The 13871-nt window shown below is 39.2% G+C and overlaps 1 protein-coding gene across 1 annotated transcript in view; it reads left to right on the forward strand.

Annotated features, from left to right (window-relative positions):
- EEFSEC (eukaryotic elongation factor, selenocysteine-tRNA specific) overlaps positions 1-13871 on the forward strand; it is a 128729-nt gene that overhangs the window by 32166 nt on the left and 82692 nt on the right. The window contains exons 2-4 of the mRNA XM_040591697.1: positions 2859-3066; positions 6848-6944; positions 9845-10009. Coding sequence (XP_040447631.1) covers positions 2859-3066; positions 6848-6944; positions 9845-10009 — 470 coding nt within the window. The remainder of the gene's footprint in view (positions 1-2858; positions 3067-6847; positions 6945-9844; positions 10010-13871) is intronic.

A 13871-nucleotide genomic window follows, 5' to 3' on the forward strand; every position in this document is an offset into this window, starting at 1 on the left:
CTAGAGTAAAAATGTAAAGCAGTCTAAGGAGAAGATTGAAGGATTGGGAAGAAGGTGAATTGTTAAAGTTGGCTCATTGAACAGCTCAAAGAAGAGAGTTGAGGACCTAAATCTCAGCATTACATTTTTGCCTTGTTACCCAAGGGTCCTGTAAACTTGAGCAGTCATGTCTTGATAGGTGTGAGTGGACATGTATACAACGTCCTCATGCCCTGAGGAGAATGCAGTTAAAATATTTTTGTCAGTGCTGTCCTGATCTTTTCCTTGGTTGCCCCACAGTTGAAGGGCAGCAGCTTCCCACCATGTTTGGGTGCCAGCTCTCCCCCTGCCGTGCTTTCAGTTCAGTCTTGCAACATCTCTTACACTGTGGCCAGTTAGCATGTTAAGGCTTTAGAGGAGGCGCAGTAGTTGTACTGAGGCACATATTTGCAAACTTGGGTATGCTGCTGTTTCCTTGACTTGTAATATATTTTTGTTTGGAGTGTTGTGATTTTTTTTTTTTTTTTTGTGTTTCTGGAGTTTTTCCATGGACTGTTATTTTTCTTCTGTCCATCTTCCCTTTGTTATGAAATGCCCTGAGGTAGACATTTTTGACCTTCTAGCAACTAGGCGGCTGATTTCTATGGCTTTTTTAAAGCCTTGCTATTGGATTCATAAATACAGCAATTACAAAGAAAATACTTGTAACAAATGTATTCAAAGCAGTTGATTTAGTGTTTCAAGATAAAGTGGCCCTTGTACTGAAACTGCGTATAACTGTTTCAGTGCAGGTTTTGGCTCCTCTTGGAGGGGAGAGATATATAATGCATATTATCCACCACCCTTTTCAAAGCCAGATTTGGATCTGGTTGCTCTGGAGCATAAGGATTGCTGTATTCTAGTAGTCACACCAGTTAGCTAAAAAACTGCAGCATTTTTGTTCTACTAGATGCACTTTTTATAGGATTAGTAATCAATTTGACTTGATGGTTTGGTTTTAGTTATTAATTTCCATTTGTTGTAAGGATGTTATCTGTGCAGTAAGAATTACTGTGTGGTATAGTTTAATAAAAAATACGGATGTCGTATTAAGTTTATAAAACTGCTGTATATACTCACAAAAGTGCGTGCATTCAGGTTGCTAGATGTTTTGTCCCACTTGAATTACTTTCACGCTGTTTGTTCCCATTGCCTCCTGTCCTTTAGGTCTGCACTTCTGTATGGTGGTGTGAAGTCTGAGCTTTTTTGTACAGCCTTGATGATGCTTGTGTTATAATTCAAGCAACTTCTAAATGAATACAATTCTTGAAACAATGAAAACAAAAAATACTTTTGAAAATGTAAAGTCTATCTTCAGCTTTTCATGGAGAGATACTTGATTGGTGGAAAATCTGCAGGAGCTTTAGGGAGGTCATAATTATCTAGCTAGCACTCTGAAGGGTTTAGCATTCATTATTACAAGATGAAAGCTTTGTTAGGTTTAAAATAGTCATTTGTAACCATTTTTTTTTTTTCCTTGTTGTAGCTTCCACCCACTCATTCACCCATGCACTTCAACCTCAGAATGATTTCCTATCCTGAGTTCATGGGAATTATGAACAAGGGTAGCTGTTGTCATAGCCATTGTAAAAGCTTAAGAAAAAAAAAAAAGTGGGAGGGAGGGAAGGTTGGAGAGGGCAAAGGAACAAGGAACAGTTGTATTGATTTCTTGTTCTTCTGGTCAAAAGCTTAAGGCAAGTATTAAAAGTACGTAAATTCGGAATGCTGCAATTCTGCATGATTTCTAGCTTCGATCATCTTTCAAAATGGTTCTTGACTTAAAACTTTCTGGTGCTTTAGCTTCAAATTTTGTTTGGGTTTTATGTTTATATTTTGTCAGTGTTAAAGTCTTGCACTTTTTTTTTTTGTATTTGGAGTATTTCAGTTACTAGGAGTGAGACCGGAAAATTTTGAATGTAATTAGTGGAAGGTTGAACATTCATCAGAAGCTTCCTTGAAAACTAACCTAAACCCATGACATTCAGATTGCTTCAATCAAAGGATTAAGGGTTCATGACAACACCACTTTGAAAAATAAAATAAAAGTAATCTATAAGCCTGATAGGTAACTTCAGCCTAAAATTTAGGATTTTTTTCGTGAAGAGATCTAAGAATCAGATCTGTTTATGGCTGTATGTGAAGTATTATATTCAAGTTACATAGATCTGAATTGGGAGTGAGTCATAATATATTGCAGAGTTTAAATCGTCTCTTCCTCATATTGAGGGACTGTAGATATTTATTGAGACTTGGGATAAACCTGCCTCTAGTGGTGGTCATCTTGTTTTCACTTTTATCAAATTTTGAACTGTGAAATAAAAAATGGTGGGAAGCACGTGGGGACTGAGGAATTGCAGATGTAGTTGTGGCATGTAGTTGGCTCTTGCAAGGGTTGCTCAGAGTGTGCAACTGCCTGTGGTGTTGTATGTTTCTTCGGCTGTGCTGTATTCTTGCTTAGCTTCTTAGATGGTCTTTTTGAATTGAGGCAAATATCATGCTTGTGTTGCTGCAAGGGTAATTTTTCTTTTTTTTCTTTTTTTTTTTAATTAAAAATGCAATGGTAATATCCTTAACTTCAACTATTAATATTGAGGAATACGTAAACTATCACATGCTTCTGTAGTTTTTTTATGATCCCATGGTAGCATGTAATAGCTTAAGTTCCCAACGTCATATTTTCAAACACAGCTGTGTTTGAAACTGATGTTTATTTTGACTTGTGTTTTGTTCATATTCCTGGGCATTTGTACATATACTGACCATTTTTATGGAAACTGTTTGAGAAAATGATCCTTAATGTTTGTATGCTGCTGCAATATTGACTATGAATTCTCCTCCAGGTGCCCAGATTATTGATTTGATGATGCTTGTAATAGACGTGACAAAAGGGATGCAGACGCAGTCAGCAGAGTGCTTGGTAATTGGGCAAATTGCCTGCCAGAAGATGGTGGTAGTTCTGAACAAAATAGATCTCCTTCCAGAGGGGAAGAGACAAAGTGCCATTGAGAAGATGACTAAGAAAATGCAGAAGACCTTGGAAAATACCAAGTAAGTTAAAAGGAACATTAACAGCTAACTTGTAATAAAATGTTTAACAAAAACACTTCTCATATTTCCCTTCCAACATGCCTCTAAACACATTGAGACACCTAGCAAAGATGATGAGAGCGGAAAGATTATCACAAACTCAAATGCAGTCTTGAATTTGCATCTGCAAATTTCACATGTAGACAAATACTTTCCAGTGATTAAGCTTTTCAGCTTAAATGGGCTGCTTGTGGTTCGGAGGATTGGATAAAACAAAGCCAGAATATCCAGGTGAAGACCTGTTGGGTGTTTGGTTGGGTTTTCAGTCTATGAGCTTGCAACTTCTGTTGTGATCTGCAAGTCTTTTTCTTTTCCAGAAGGAAGAGTGTGTTAGGGCTTTTCCTTAACTGAGGCTGAAAAATGTGATTTCCCCAACTAGGGAAAGCAGAAAGGTGGGATTTTATATAAAGTAATGTGACTCTGGCTGGGATGATGTTTGTCAGTCCTCTTTAGGTCAGTTAATTGAGGTACCTAATGAGCGAATGTGACGAGATTCGTGAGTGGAAATGTGGCTATTAGAAGTGGATAGATACAATAATACAATACAGACATGCTGTTTATTTAGTGGTTACACAAACTGAAGCACAGCTTGCTTTGCCCAGAGAGATATGAGGATATAGCTGTTAGGTCACATTTTGGTTTGAAGAATCAAGAGTTTGGTGTACAGAAGAGAGAATTTCACTGGGACCAGAAAACCAGAGCTTGGTTGGATATGGCAGTTCCTGCTTACCTTATTTGAGAGGCACTGTCCCTTTTCGACTATGCAACTCTCACAATAGTGACCACGAAGATGTTGGTGTCTTTCCAGCTCCTGTGTTGTTCTTGGGTCCATTCATTGTGCTGGGAATGGTACAGAGATCACCAAGACAGTTAAATTCTCTTGTGAACTTAGAATCCTACAACTTTCAGTTCTCTCTGGCAACTGTTGATTTAAGAGCAAGTAAATACAGGGTGGCTTGGTTTTCTCTGTAGGTTGCTTCCCTTTGTTTTAGGGCAGATGGAGAAAGGAGACCCCTGAAGTATATCAAAGCATTTTGGATCAACAGTTTTTTGGTAGCTGTGAGCTTGTTGATCAAATTCATAGGTAATCCCGATGGAGATAGCACTGAGTAAAGTTAGGAGAACTTTAGACATAATTATCCAATGACTTATGATTTTATTTGGTTGTTTGAAAGGTTAATATGTAGAATGTGAATTGACTATTAATAGTAATACCGCTTATTTTGTATCTTTCTCATCTATACCAAGAATTTAATGATTAAGTGTTTAGCTTAATACTGCTGTTTTATTTTGTCCTCCTTTTTAAATTTGTTTATTCTTCTTGAATGGTAGTAATTGTTGCTGCAGGTGGTACTTCATTCTTGGTTTAGTCCAAGATCATATTGGAATGTTTTTTTGGGGAAAAAAAGACCTTTCTAGTTGCATATTCGTAAAAGGGAGACAGAATTTTGTAAGGAAGATGGTGTTCAGAAATACTTATCTACACTGTTTGAATTAAATCTTCTCTTTATATCCTGGAGTACAGATGGGTATTTACAGCATGTCTTGAAAACTAGTAGACTAGAAAACTGAAGGGGGAGTGAGTTTTTGAAACAGTTGATGTGCTAACTGTGAGGTCCTTGCCCCTGGGCCCCTTTTTAAAAGAGGGATGTGAATCTGCTGATCACGAGAGCTGTGATTCTACCTGGAGAGAAACGGTCTTGTCATAATGCTTTAATTGCTCATTTGAACTCTGAATTGTAGAAATGCTCTTACTGGATTTCTGTGGTGTTCTCATAACAAAAAATGAGTTTTTGCATATGCAGTCTGTGCTTTATGGTGCTTTGAAAGCATTGCTGACCTGGGCTTGATTGTATAGTGCTTGTCCTGCGGTATCTCAGGCATGTGTTACTTCTTAACAGCCACTTTCACATTTGACTTTGAATTTCCAAATACATGGATTTTAACTGGTTTTGTATTTCTAAACTACTCTTATTAGCAGGGTGTATGCTGAGACCATTTGACAGCTGCATCTGATCCCAAACACTCAGCAATGAGGTATTTTCTAGGACCAGTTTACTTCATTATTATTTCTCTACACACATAGGCATGCATGCACAATTCCATAGCAGTAAGCAAATCTGAAGTCTGTTGCAGCTGTAGAGTAGGTGTTGCCATTGATGCTGGGGAAATTATTGTAGTGTTGTCAGGAGATTTCATGGAAGGTGAAAAAAATAAGCAGAGGAGAGTAACTGTCATATATTTGAATAGTTTGACACTTGTAAATTTAACCTAATCAAAACTTGCTTGTTCCATGGATTGATACCAAAAGTAAAAGCAAACTGTCCCTATGAATAGAATTTCTATTTTTTTCCTGGTTTTTTTTGCACATGCCAGCTTTTATCTTTGTCCAGCAGGGTCTAAGCTCTGCTGACAATAAATCATGTGATGGAGAAAGAGTTTTAGTAGGGCTGAATCACGTTTAGACATGCCTCCAAAGGCAGTATATGATTATTCCAGTTTGTTCTGGTATGTGGGAAAAGGAGTAAAGCACCTGGTTCAGCATAAATTTCTATTTAGTCCAATACAGTGCCCTAAAGTACTTGTATGATAGTAAGTTTCCATAATTTTAATGGCTAATAACAGAAATTCAGTGCACATTTTTATTACACCTTGTCCCTAGATGCCTCAGACTTAGGTCATGTAAACAAAGAAAATACCTTATATGCTTGACTAAATGAGCTCCCTCTGTAAAATGCAACTTCTTTTTTTTTTTTATTTTTTTTTAAGTAATATCAAGGCACTGTCTCTATCTTCCAGTTCACTCCCGTATTGAGATAAAGTGTCCAGGGGCTGGGTGTAAAAAGGATGACCATGATAATTACTTTTCATCTGAATCTGTTGCATAAGAGTCGAGTATCTATGAGAACTAATAACGTCGTTGTGATTGATACTATTCCATTGCCTTAATAGATCTATTTTACATGATTTGTCCTGACTTTTAAAAAAAATGCAGTGCTAGTTTGACTTTATAGTCTTAACTTCCCTTTCCAAAACATAGGCAAAACAAGCTGTCGGATGATTCAAACACTAGGTTGCATTTTAGGGAGCAAAGGTTGAGTCTGCTGAATGAATTTGTAAAACAAGCTGCTGGATACGAAGGACTTGAGTAAAATTTGTTGTCAGACAACACTAAACTCAGGTTAGCTGTGGAAGTACTTCTCTGAACCTTTGCATGTTTGAGATTTGTGAGTTTCATGAACTTTGATTCAGTAGATTTAGATCTGTCTGCAGATCTTGCTGTCTGCCTGTAGACTCAGGTAGATATCATGTGTCATCTTGCGTTTGGCTCCTGTTTTGAAGGTTATGACTCTACAGCTAGGATTATAATTGCTTTAATGAAAGCTGAAAATGGTGCTAGTCTCAAAGTAAAATGACTTGAATGCAAAGCCACTGCAGTAGAACTAGGTAACAGGCCCTTGGCTTCTGAAATAAACTGAAGATCTTGCTTTTGTCTGCCACAGACTTGAATCAGAAGTAATATTAAACAGGATTGGAGATTTCGTAGTGAAGTCCTGCAGCACAGATGCTGATAATTCAAGAAAAAATTGTCAGTTTTTCACCATGGGTGAAAGAGTGGATAAATCTGAATTTGAGGGAGGCTTTTTTTTTCCTTGCCTTCGTTGTCAGATGGGCCTGGAACTACTTTACATTGACGCATGGAGATCTGTGGTCTAATGGTGGGCGTCTTTCTCTCTTTCAGGTTCTGTGGGTGTCCTGTTGTTGCTGTTGCAGCAAAGCCCGGTGGACCAGAAGCCCCAGAGTCTGAGAACCCGCTAGGTGTTTCTGAATTAATTGAGGTACCTGCTGAAGAACATAACAATAACATAAAATGTGATGGAACTTTTCTTTAAGTCTTTTGGAGTACACTGTATTAGTATCTAGAGCTGAGGAACTCCTGCATTACGTCAGTTTTCTTTAGGGATTCCCTTCCAGTGAATGGAGGACTTGAAGTTGCATGCCCCAAAAGTGGATCTCCTTTTTCAGCTATTAGGCTTCAATGCCTTTGAACAGCTGTCTTAAGAAACAGCTATCACATGTGGTGAAATTGGTTTTAAATTTGTAAAGAATTACAAAGCATAATGAATTAAATAGCGTTAAAATTCTGCCAAATCCTTGGTAGGTGTTGTTTTATAATTGTATCACAGTTAAGAAAACAGTAAAGGTATGAAGTCAGGCACTGAAAAGTTACATGTTGGGAACTGTCTCCTTCCTTTGTGTGTTTGTTATCCTCCAGTGTTTAAGTGCATGATTCTTTATTCTGAACAACCCTTACGTTATTCCTTGCACAGGATGGACTGGGCTCAAATAGTGAGCAGGTAGTCTATAGTTTGTTTTAATTCTCATTCTCTGGGTGGCCTCATGACTCCATTTGAAGTGCCGCTGTGCATTCAAAGTAATTAATTTCCTCCTGGACTTTTCTTTGGCACACATCACTGTGGTCTTGAACACTTGGCAAACAGTTAATTTACTTCCAAAAGACCTACAGGAAGTGTAGAGGTGACTTTAATCTATATTCAGATTGGGAAGCTGAGGCACAAAGGGGCTAAGTCCACTGAGTTTACTAATTTTGGTTGCCAAATTTAAGGAAACTAGGAACTCTTTTGGGACATGCTTGTGTTCAGATCATAGTACGTGCTAATTTTGATAGCAATTGTGAGCGCTTGGCACTTCTGTTAAGATTTGGGGTTTCTGTTTGGACAGTCTGAGGCATTTAGCTGATGATTACCTGTGAAAAGTTTCATTTTTAAGAGAATAGTGATACACGGGAGTTCTGGCATAAGCAAGCGTAGAATTCATTCTCTAGAGGAGCACCACCTGCCTTCCTGATGAAACCATCTTTCTCTGTGATACTCTGCCTTGCTTACTGCATGCCTTGCACATCTGCAAAAGAGAAAAGAATGGCCTGGATTTACCCTCTGTCTTGAATGAGGTAGGGCCTGGAAAAACCCTATACATGATTGTATAACTAACATATCAGACCCATATGAACAAGAGAAAACGTTAAGCAAACTGATGCTTCACAGGTATCCTTAGTTCCAGCAGTGTATTTGGATGTGTGAGTTTGGGGTTTTTTTGGAGGTGGGGATAAATTCTCAGGTTTTCATAAGTTATACAGTAAGTTATATGGCATGAATCTCGTACTGTGAAGGGCCGGACACTTAAAATAGCTGTTTGAGAGCAATTTATAGCTTGTAGTAGACTTGTCACCCTTTCTGTGAATAAGCTTTAGGGAAAAGTAGCATCTTTGCCCTGGAGGAGTTGCCATTGTTATTTGCAGACAGCAGAAAGTAGCCATAAAAGAAAGGCATCATTCTTTGCAGACTTCTCAAGGTCTGATTTGGATGCTTTGGATGCTGCCAGGTTTAAAATATTTGTAGATTGATGAAGTTAGGGTGCAGCACTGGTTGTCAAAAATCTAGGGATGTCTGGCCCAGTGCAGCCTGGCTTGTACAGAGGCAGGATGTTCTATGTAGCTGCTCTGTGCTGAATGTCGCACTGCCTCCCAGGTATGTGTGGCCTGCGATGGACATGCTGGTGTGATGTGGGTATGGCCTTAGAATAGACTTAGCAAGAGTGAGGCTGCCCACAGCAATGTCTAGAGAAGTGGAGGTGGGCAAGTCCTTAGTTCTGTCTTCATCTGGTTCTGGGTAGATGCACAGGGACGTTCCCCTGCGTTAAAAACCTTTGAAGAAAATACCCATGTTGCAGCTGTTTCTGTCAACTAAGACCTAATATTAGAAGAGCTGGCAAATGTTGAGTCCTGCCATTGGGCTTCAAGGTATTATCCTTTCTGTCCTTGATAAGTGACACTCTCTGTTGTTCTGCCATTACAACTTGGGCTTAATCTGCTGTTTCTGACCTTAAAGCAGACATTAAAGGCAGTGCCAAGTTTATATGCTGATGTTATAACAGACGCAGAGATCAAAAGTGATTTGAGATGGGTGAACCGCTTCCTCTGAAATACAGTTGGGTACCTGACTGCATTTTTATAAATAAGGTCTTCTGTCTATGATGATCATACATTTTAAGAAACATCATATTTGTCAGCAAAACAGAAATCCTAAACTTGGATAATTTCCCTAGAAAATGGTACTCATGTAGCTGTTTTTCTTAGTGGTTTGATCTTCCAAGAAGTGTTAACAGAAATCTGAAGGGGAAGTTGACTTTGAAAACTTAACATAGTATAGTAGTTTTTCAGAAAGGGAGGCAAGGATGGGCTTTATGGGACACTAATATCTGTGTACAAGTTCATTTTCACAAAATCCAAAAAAGCTGAAGTAGCAAAACTCACTGTAAAATTGTGCTTTTGAGAGAGGAAAAAGAAAAGGAAGGGGGGGGGGCTTGCAGGATATTTTTTTCTCTTTGCTTTGCTGCAGTGTTTATATTGAGTTTGGCAGCAACTTTATCGCCAATGCAGTTTTGCTAACCAAGCTAAATGTGCAGCGCCAAATCTTTCTAAGGCAGAAAATCGAACTGTTCCTGCTAAGTGTGCGTCTCCTATGGTGCACACAGTTAATTTGACATTGGTACGTTCTGAGCTCATTGGGAGATGCCTGAAATCAGTAAAACTGCAAGCTTGTTCAATCAATCATCCGCTTGCCTGCCTTTTGCTGTATGGCTGTCATGACTTTTCACCCAGGCATGATGCAGCTTTTACCTGTCGTTTATTTTTTTTTTTTCTCCTCCCCCTCCCCAGGTCCTGAAGTCCCAGGCTTACCTGCCATCAAGAGACCCCTCAGGAAACTTCCTTATGGCAGTTGACCACTGTTTCTCTATCAAGGGTCAAGGCACAGTGATGACAGGGACTGTTCTTTCTGGCTCTGTTAGCCTTGGTGACAATGTGGAGATTCCTGCCCTGAAGGTGAGTCTCTCATTTTCACTCCCCCCAGTTTTCCTGATAGAAAGACACTCAACAAAGAAGGGAGTGTTCTCTTCCAATTGGAAATTATTCAATTATTTTCTTTTTTTGTGTGTTCTACTATAAGCCACCTTATAATAGGAAGAGACAGAGACTTTTAAGTAAGGCAGCCAGTAAAGTTACCGGCTCAGTTTTAGTTGAAGAGAGAAGACTGACCTGAATTAGCATGTTAGACTTTCAAATTCAGAAAAGCAAGGTGGGCATGTATCCAAGATGTGCCCAAGGACTGAACAAGGTTTGAGTGACATGACATTAATTTGGGACGTGCTGCAGTGAGAAGGCTTGCAAAAGAATCTGAGGAGGTAGGCTTCCTGAGATGTCTGGAACTGAAGGAAATAACAAGGAGAACACATTGAAATGCTTGATGCACATTCTCTTTGATTGCTAGGGCTTTATTTGATGTCAGCATGTTCTGGGAGAACTGGGATGCAGTAGGTGGCTTGCTGCTGCTGGGCTTTTTGGAGAGCCTGTAGAAAGTCAAGAGGCCTTTCAGTGGCCTATGAACTGCTTAACGGTTGTTGCTATTTTATTTCTTTAAAATATATTCATCCTTTAAAAGAAAACAAGGTGACTTTATGTTTGGAACAGGCAAAGCCTATATCACAAATGCTGATTTGAACTGCTCTGACTCTCCCTCTTTATTAATTGTCCAAAATGAGTCAAGACTTGTGGAACGGTCTGCAGCTGCCACTTAAAGTGGACGCAGCTGGTTACATTCTGAAAGTAGGCAACTTTTGGCTGAAGGAACCTGGATGGGACCCTTTTGGTGCTGTCAGTGTTATCGTCAAATTGTATTACTATAAGGACCTTATTCTTCTGAGTGAACATTCTGCTTTCTCACTTTTGCCTGTACTTTGTGGGCAAGTGAAGGATTAAGTGAGGTATTCTGGTTTCACCTGCATTATTTTGCTGATAGCTGTCAACTAACTTTTGGTCAGCCTCTTCTGCGATACCTGTGGCTGTCTAGTTTATATTATACTGTCCTTTGAATAAAAGGGATCTGCACATGTACCGCATCGTGTCTGCTTTCCCAGTGGAGTTCCTCACTGCCTATATTCTCATTTGCAGCATGCAGCCCGTTCTGGGAGTCACACTTGTAGTTCCTGCAGGGAATATGCTTTGCTGGGATTGTAGCTCTGGTTTCAGCCTCTCCTGCTTTCCCCTTGCCAGTGTTCCTTCCCATTTCTGTTAGGTTCTGCTTGCTGTCCTGGGCCTGCCTACACAAGGAGTCCAAGGAGGGGCAAGTAGTTAGGAGTACGAGGCTAGTGAGTGCCTAGTGATGGCTCCTGCCCAGTGGGGGCCTGACATAGCTAGTTAGCTACTTTCTGTTTGGCATAGCACCGGCAAAACTTCCTGTAGCTTTGTGCACTGAGAGATGGGGGTGAGACAGATCAGAGTAATTATTTCTTGCAAAGAAAGAATGTGTAACTAGATTATATCTGGAAATGACTGTTCAGCTCTTCATGTATAGTCCAAGAACGTTGTGGAGAAATATGTTTAGGAATTAGTCTGCTCTTTGAGAATCTGTATAAAGTATAAAGGGGAAAATGACAAAAGTACAGTGAATAAGTTGCATATTGCAAATGGTTTAAAAGGACAATAGGAAAGGTTGTGAGTGGGATTTTAAAAGATGCTTTATTCCCAAGTGACTGGGGGAGCAGTGAAGTGAAAGGCAAATTAGTAGATAAACAGGTGATTGACAAAGAGAAGCCAGTTTCCTTGGTCTTTATGGCATTAACAGCATCCCTCACAGTTTTAGATATTTTCAATTGCTGTTGATGATTTAATCCTTCTGCTGTCTTGTGTGAAGTAAAAGATGCGTCTGTTCTCTGAGTGGTAATAGTGGTGGGCAGAGTTTTGCATTTTGCTTTTTGCCACTGCAGCTTGTGAATATTCATGTTTGTATTGTGCAGCTATGGAAACCAAGGCACAGTAAAAGGAAGCAACTTTTGTAAGTTTGAGTTGTGTGTTGTACTTACCCCTGCTAGCATCATGCAGAGTTGGGTTAGGATACCTATAGAAGGTCAAACCTTTCTCAGGCCTACAAGGTAATGGAGGAAGCACATTTCACAACACGTTGTGGTTTATGACTCTATCTGACCTTTTTTTGCCCTGACCCTGTGGTAACTGAGATTGACAGCTGGTGCCCACTGGGCATTTAGGGACATTACAAACCAGCTGCTTTTTAAATTTGAAGAACCCTCTCACCAAATGAAGTGGCATCACCTTCCAGTTCTACTAATGGACTTCGACATCTTTGACCGCTTGAACCTGCACAAAGGAGGGACACAGCAATTAAAAATAAACAGTGACATTCTCAAACGCCCATGCTTGCTCTGATTGAGGCCGAGAGCACCAGCAGTGCTTGGATTCCTTTATGCAGTTGCCTATGTAAATTGCCATCTGGGGTTGATTATGCATATAGCAAAAAGAAAAATTATATGTGTATGTTTGGCAAAAAGCTTTGACACAGCAAACAGTTCACTATCCAATTGAGTTAGTAATATTTGCTCACTAGCACTTGAAATCCACCTTGAAGAGCATGAACCTAGGATTTCTGCAGCAAAAACATAGTGTTGGCAGAATTCTGAATGTCCTTTAGGATTATTTCAGTGGTCTTTCAATGTCTACAGTCTTCCAGTTTATAAACTGTAACAACTCGTGACATTTTTATTTCTGCTTTGTGGAAGTTCCTGGGGTTTGAATAGTAAGGATTTTTTAAAAATAAAATTAATTTTATTCTACTGATAGGATTGGTGGTAATCACTTCAAAATATTTGTCTAAGTATATTTTGTGTAGTGAATTTAGTTTAAGTGAGCATGAATGTCAAATTCTGTGCTGCTATGTCTTTGTATAGCATACTTTAATTGAAAAAGGAAAGATTTTTTTTCAGTATGGGAAAGTATCTTTGCCTGCCTTATCCAGGTGAAGAAAAAAAAACCTTAGTAGCTTAAGAACAGCAGTTACTTAGAGGGCAAAAAACCCAGACAAGAACCAGGACTTTTGTTCTTACCATTGGTTGTCTTAACAACAACAACAACAAAAAATTCTTATGTGAAGAGTAATGTAGATTGTTGTATGGTGTCTTCCTTCTGCCCAGTGTTAGTGATTCTAACTTTGGATTGCACAGCTGCAAGCACATTAGAAATACTGGAAGATTGGGTAAAGCAGATGGTAACACACCAATATTCCTTTAAAGATACTTTAGGGCACAGAAAATGTTCCAGGTTGGTTAATAAAAATTACTCTTTCTGTCTTAAGAGTTGTGAAAGATCATAGGAGAGGTCAAGTCTGAATTGAGTATGGAGGCAGAGGTAGATGTGCATGGTTAAAGGATATAAAACTGGTCATCATTAAAGTATCGACTCAGCGTTGCCTTAACTGTGATCAAGTGCTGCAGGTGTACAGCAGCCACAAAGTGTCTATGTGGCAGCCAGGTACAAAGACCACTGTTGGGTGGGTTTTTTTCAGAACTTGTAAAAAAGTAGAAACTTTTCTTCTTGCTTTATAGTCAAGTTCCTATTTGTTCTGTTTGGTGTGGTTACTGACAGATGTTAGAGCAAGTTGATGCAAGCTGAATGGCTGGTGGTGGGTAGTAGCTTTACTGGAGCCTGTATAAAAGTACAGTATGCTGCCAGTTTGTACTGCTTTTTGTCAGAAGTTCATGAGCACCTTAAATGCTGAGTAGCTGTGTTATTGTTAAATGGTTATGTTGATATTTTTATGTAGGGATCATGTGGGAATTTTTGCTGTGTGGTGAAGCTGAATAGTGGATCTGGTGTAATATAGTACAAAGTTATTTCT

This window comes from Falco naumanni, chromosome 4 (assembly GCF_017639655.2).
Source record: "Falco naumanni isolate bFalNau1 chromosome 4, bFalNau1.pat, whole genome shotgun sequence".
Classification (NCBI taxonomy): domain Eukaryota; kingdom Metazoa; phylum Chordata; class Aves; order Falconiformes; family Falconidae; genus Falco; species Falco naumanni.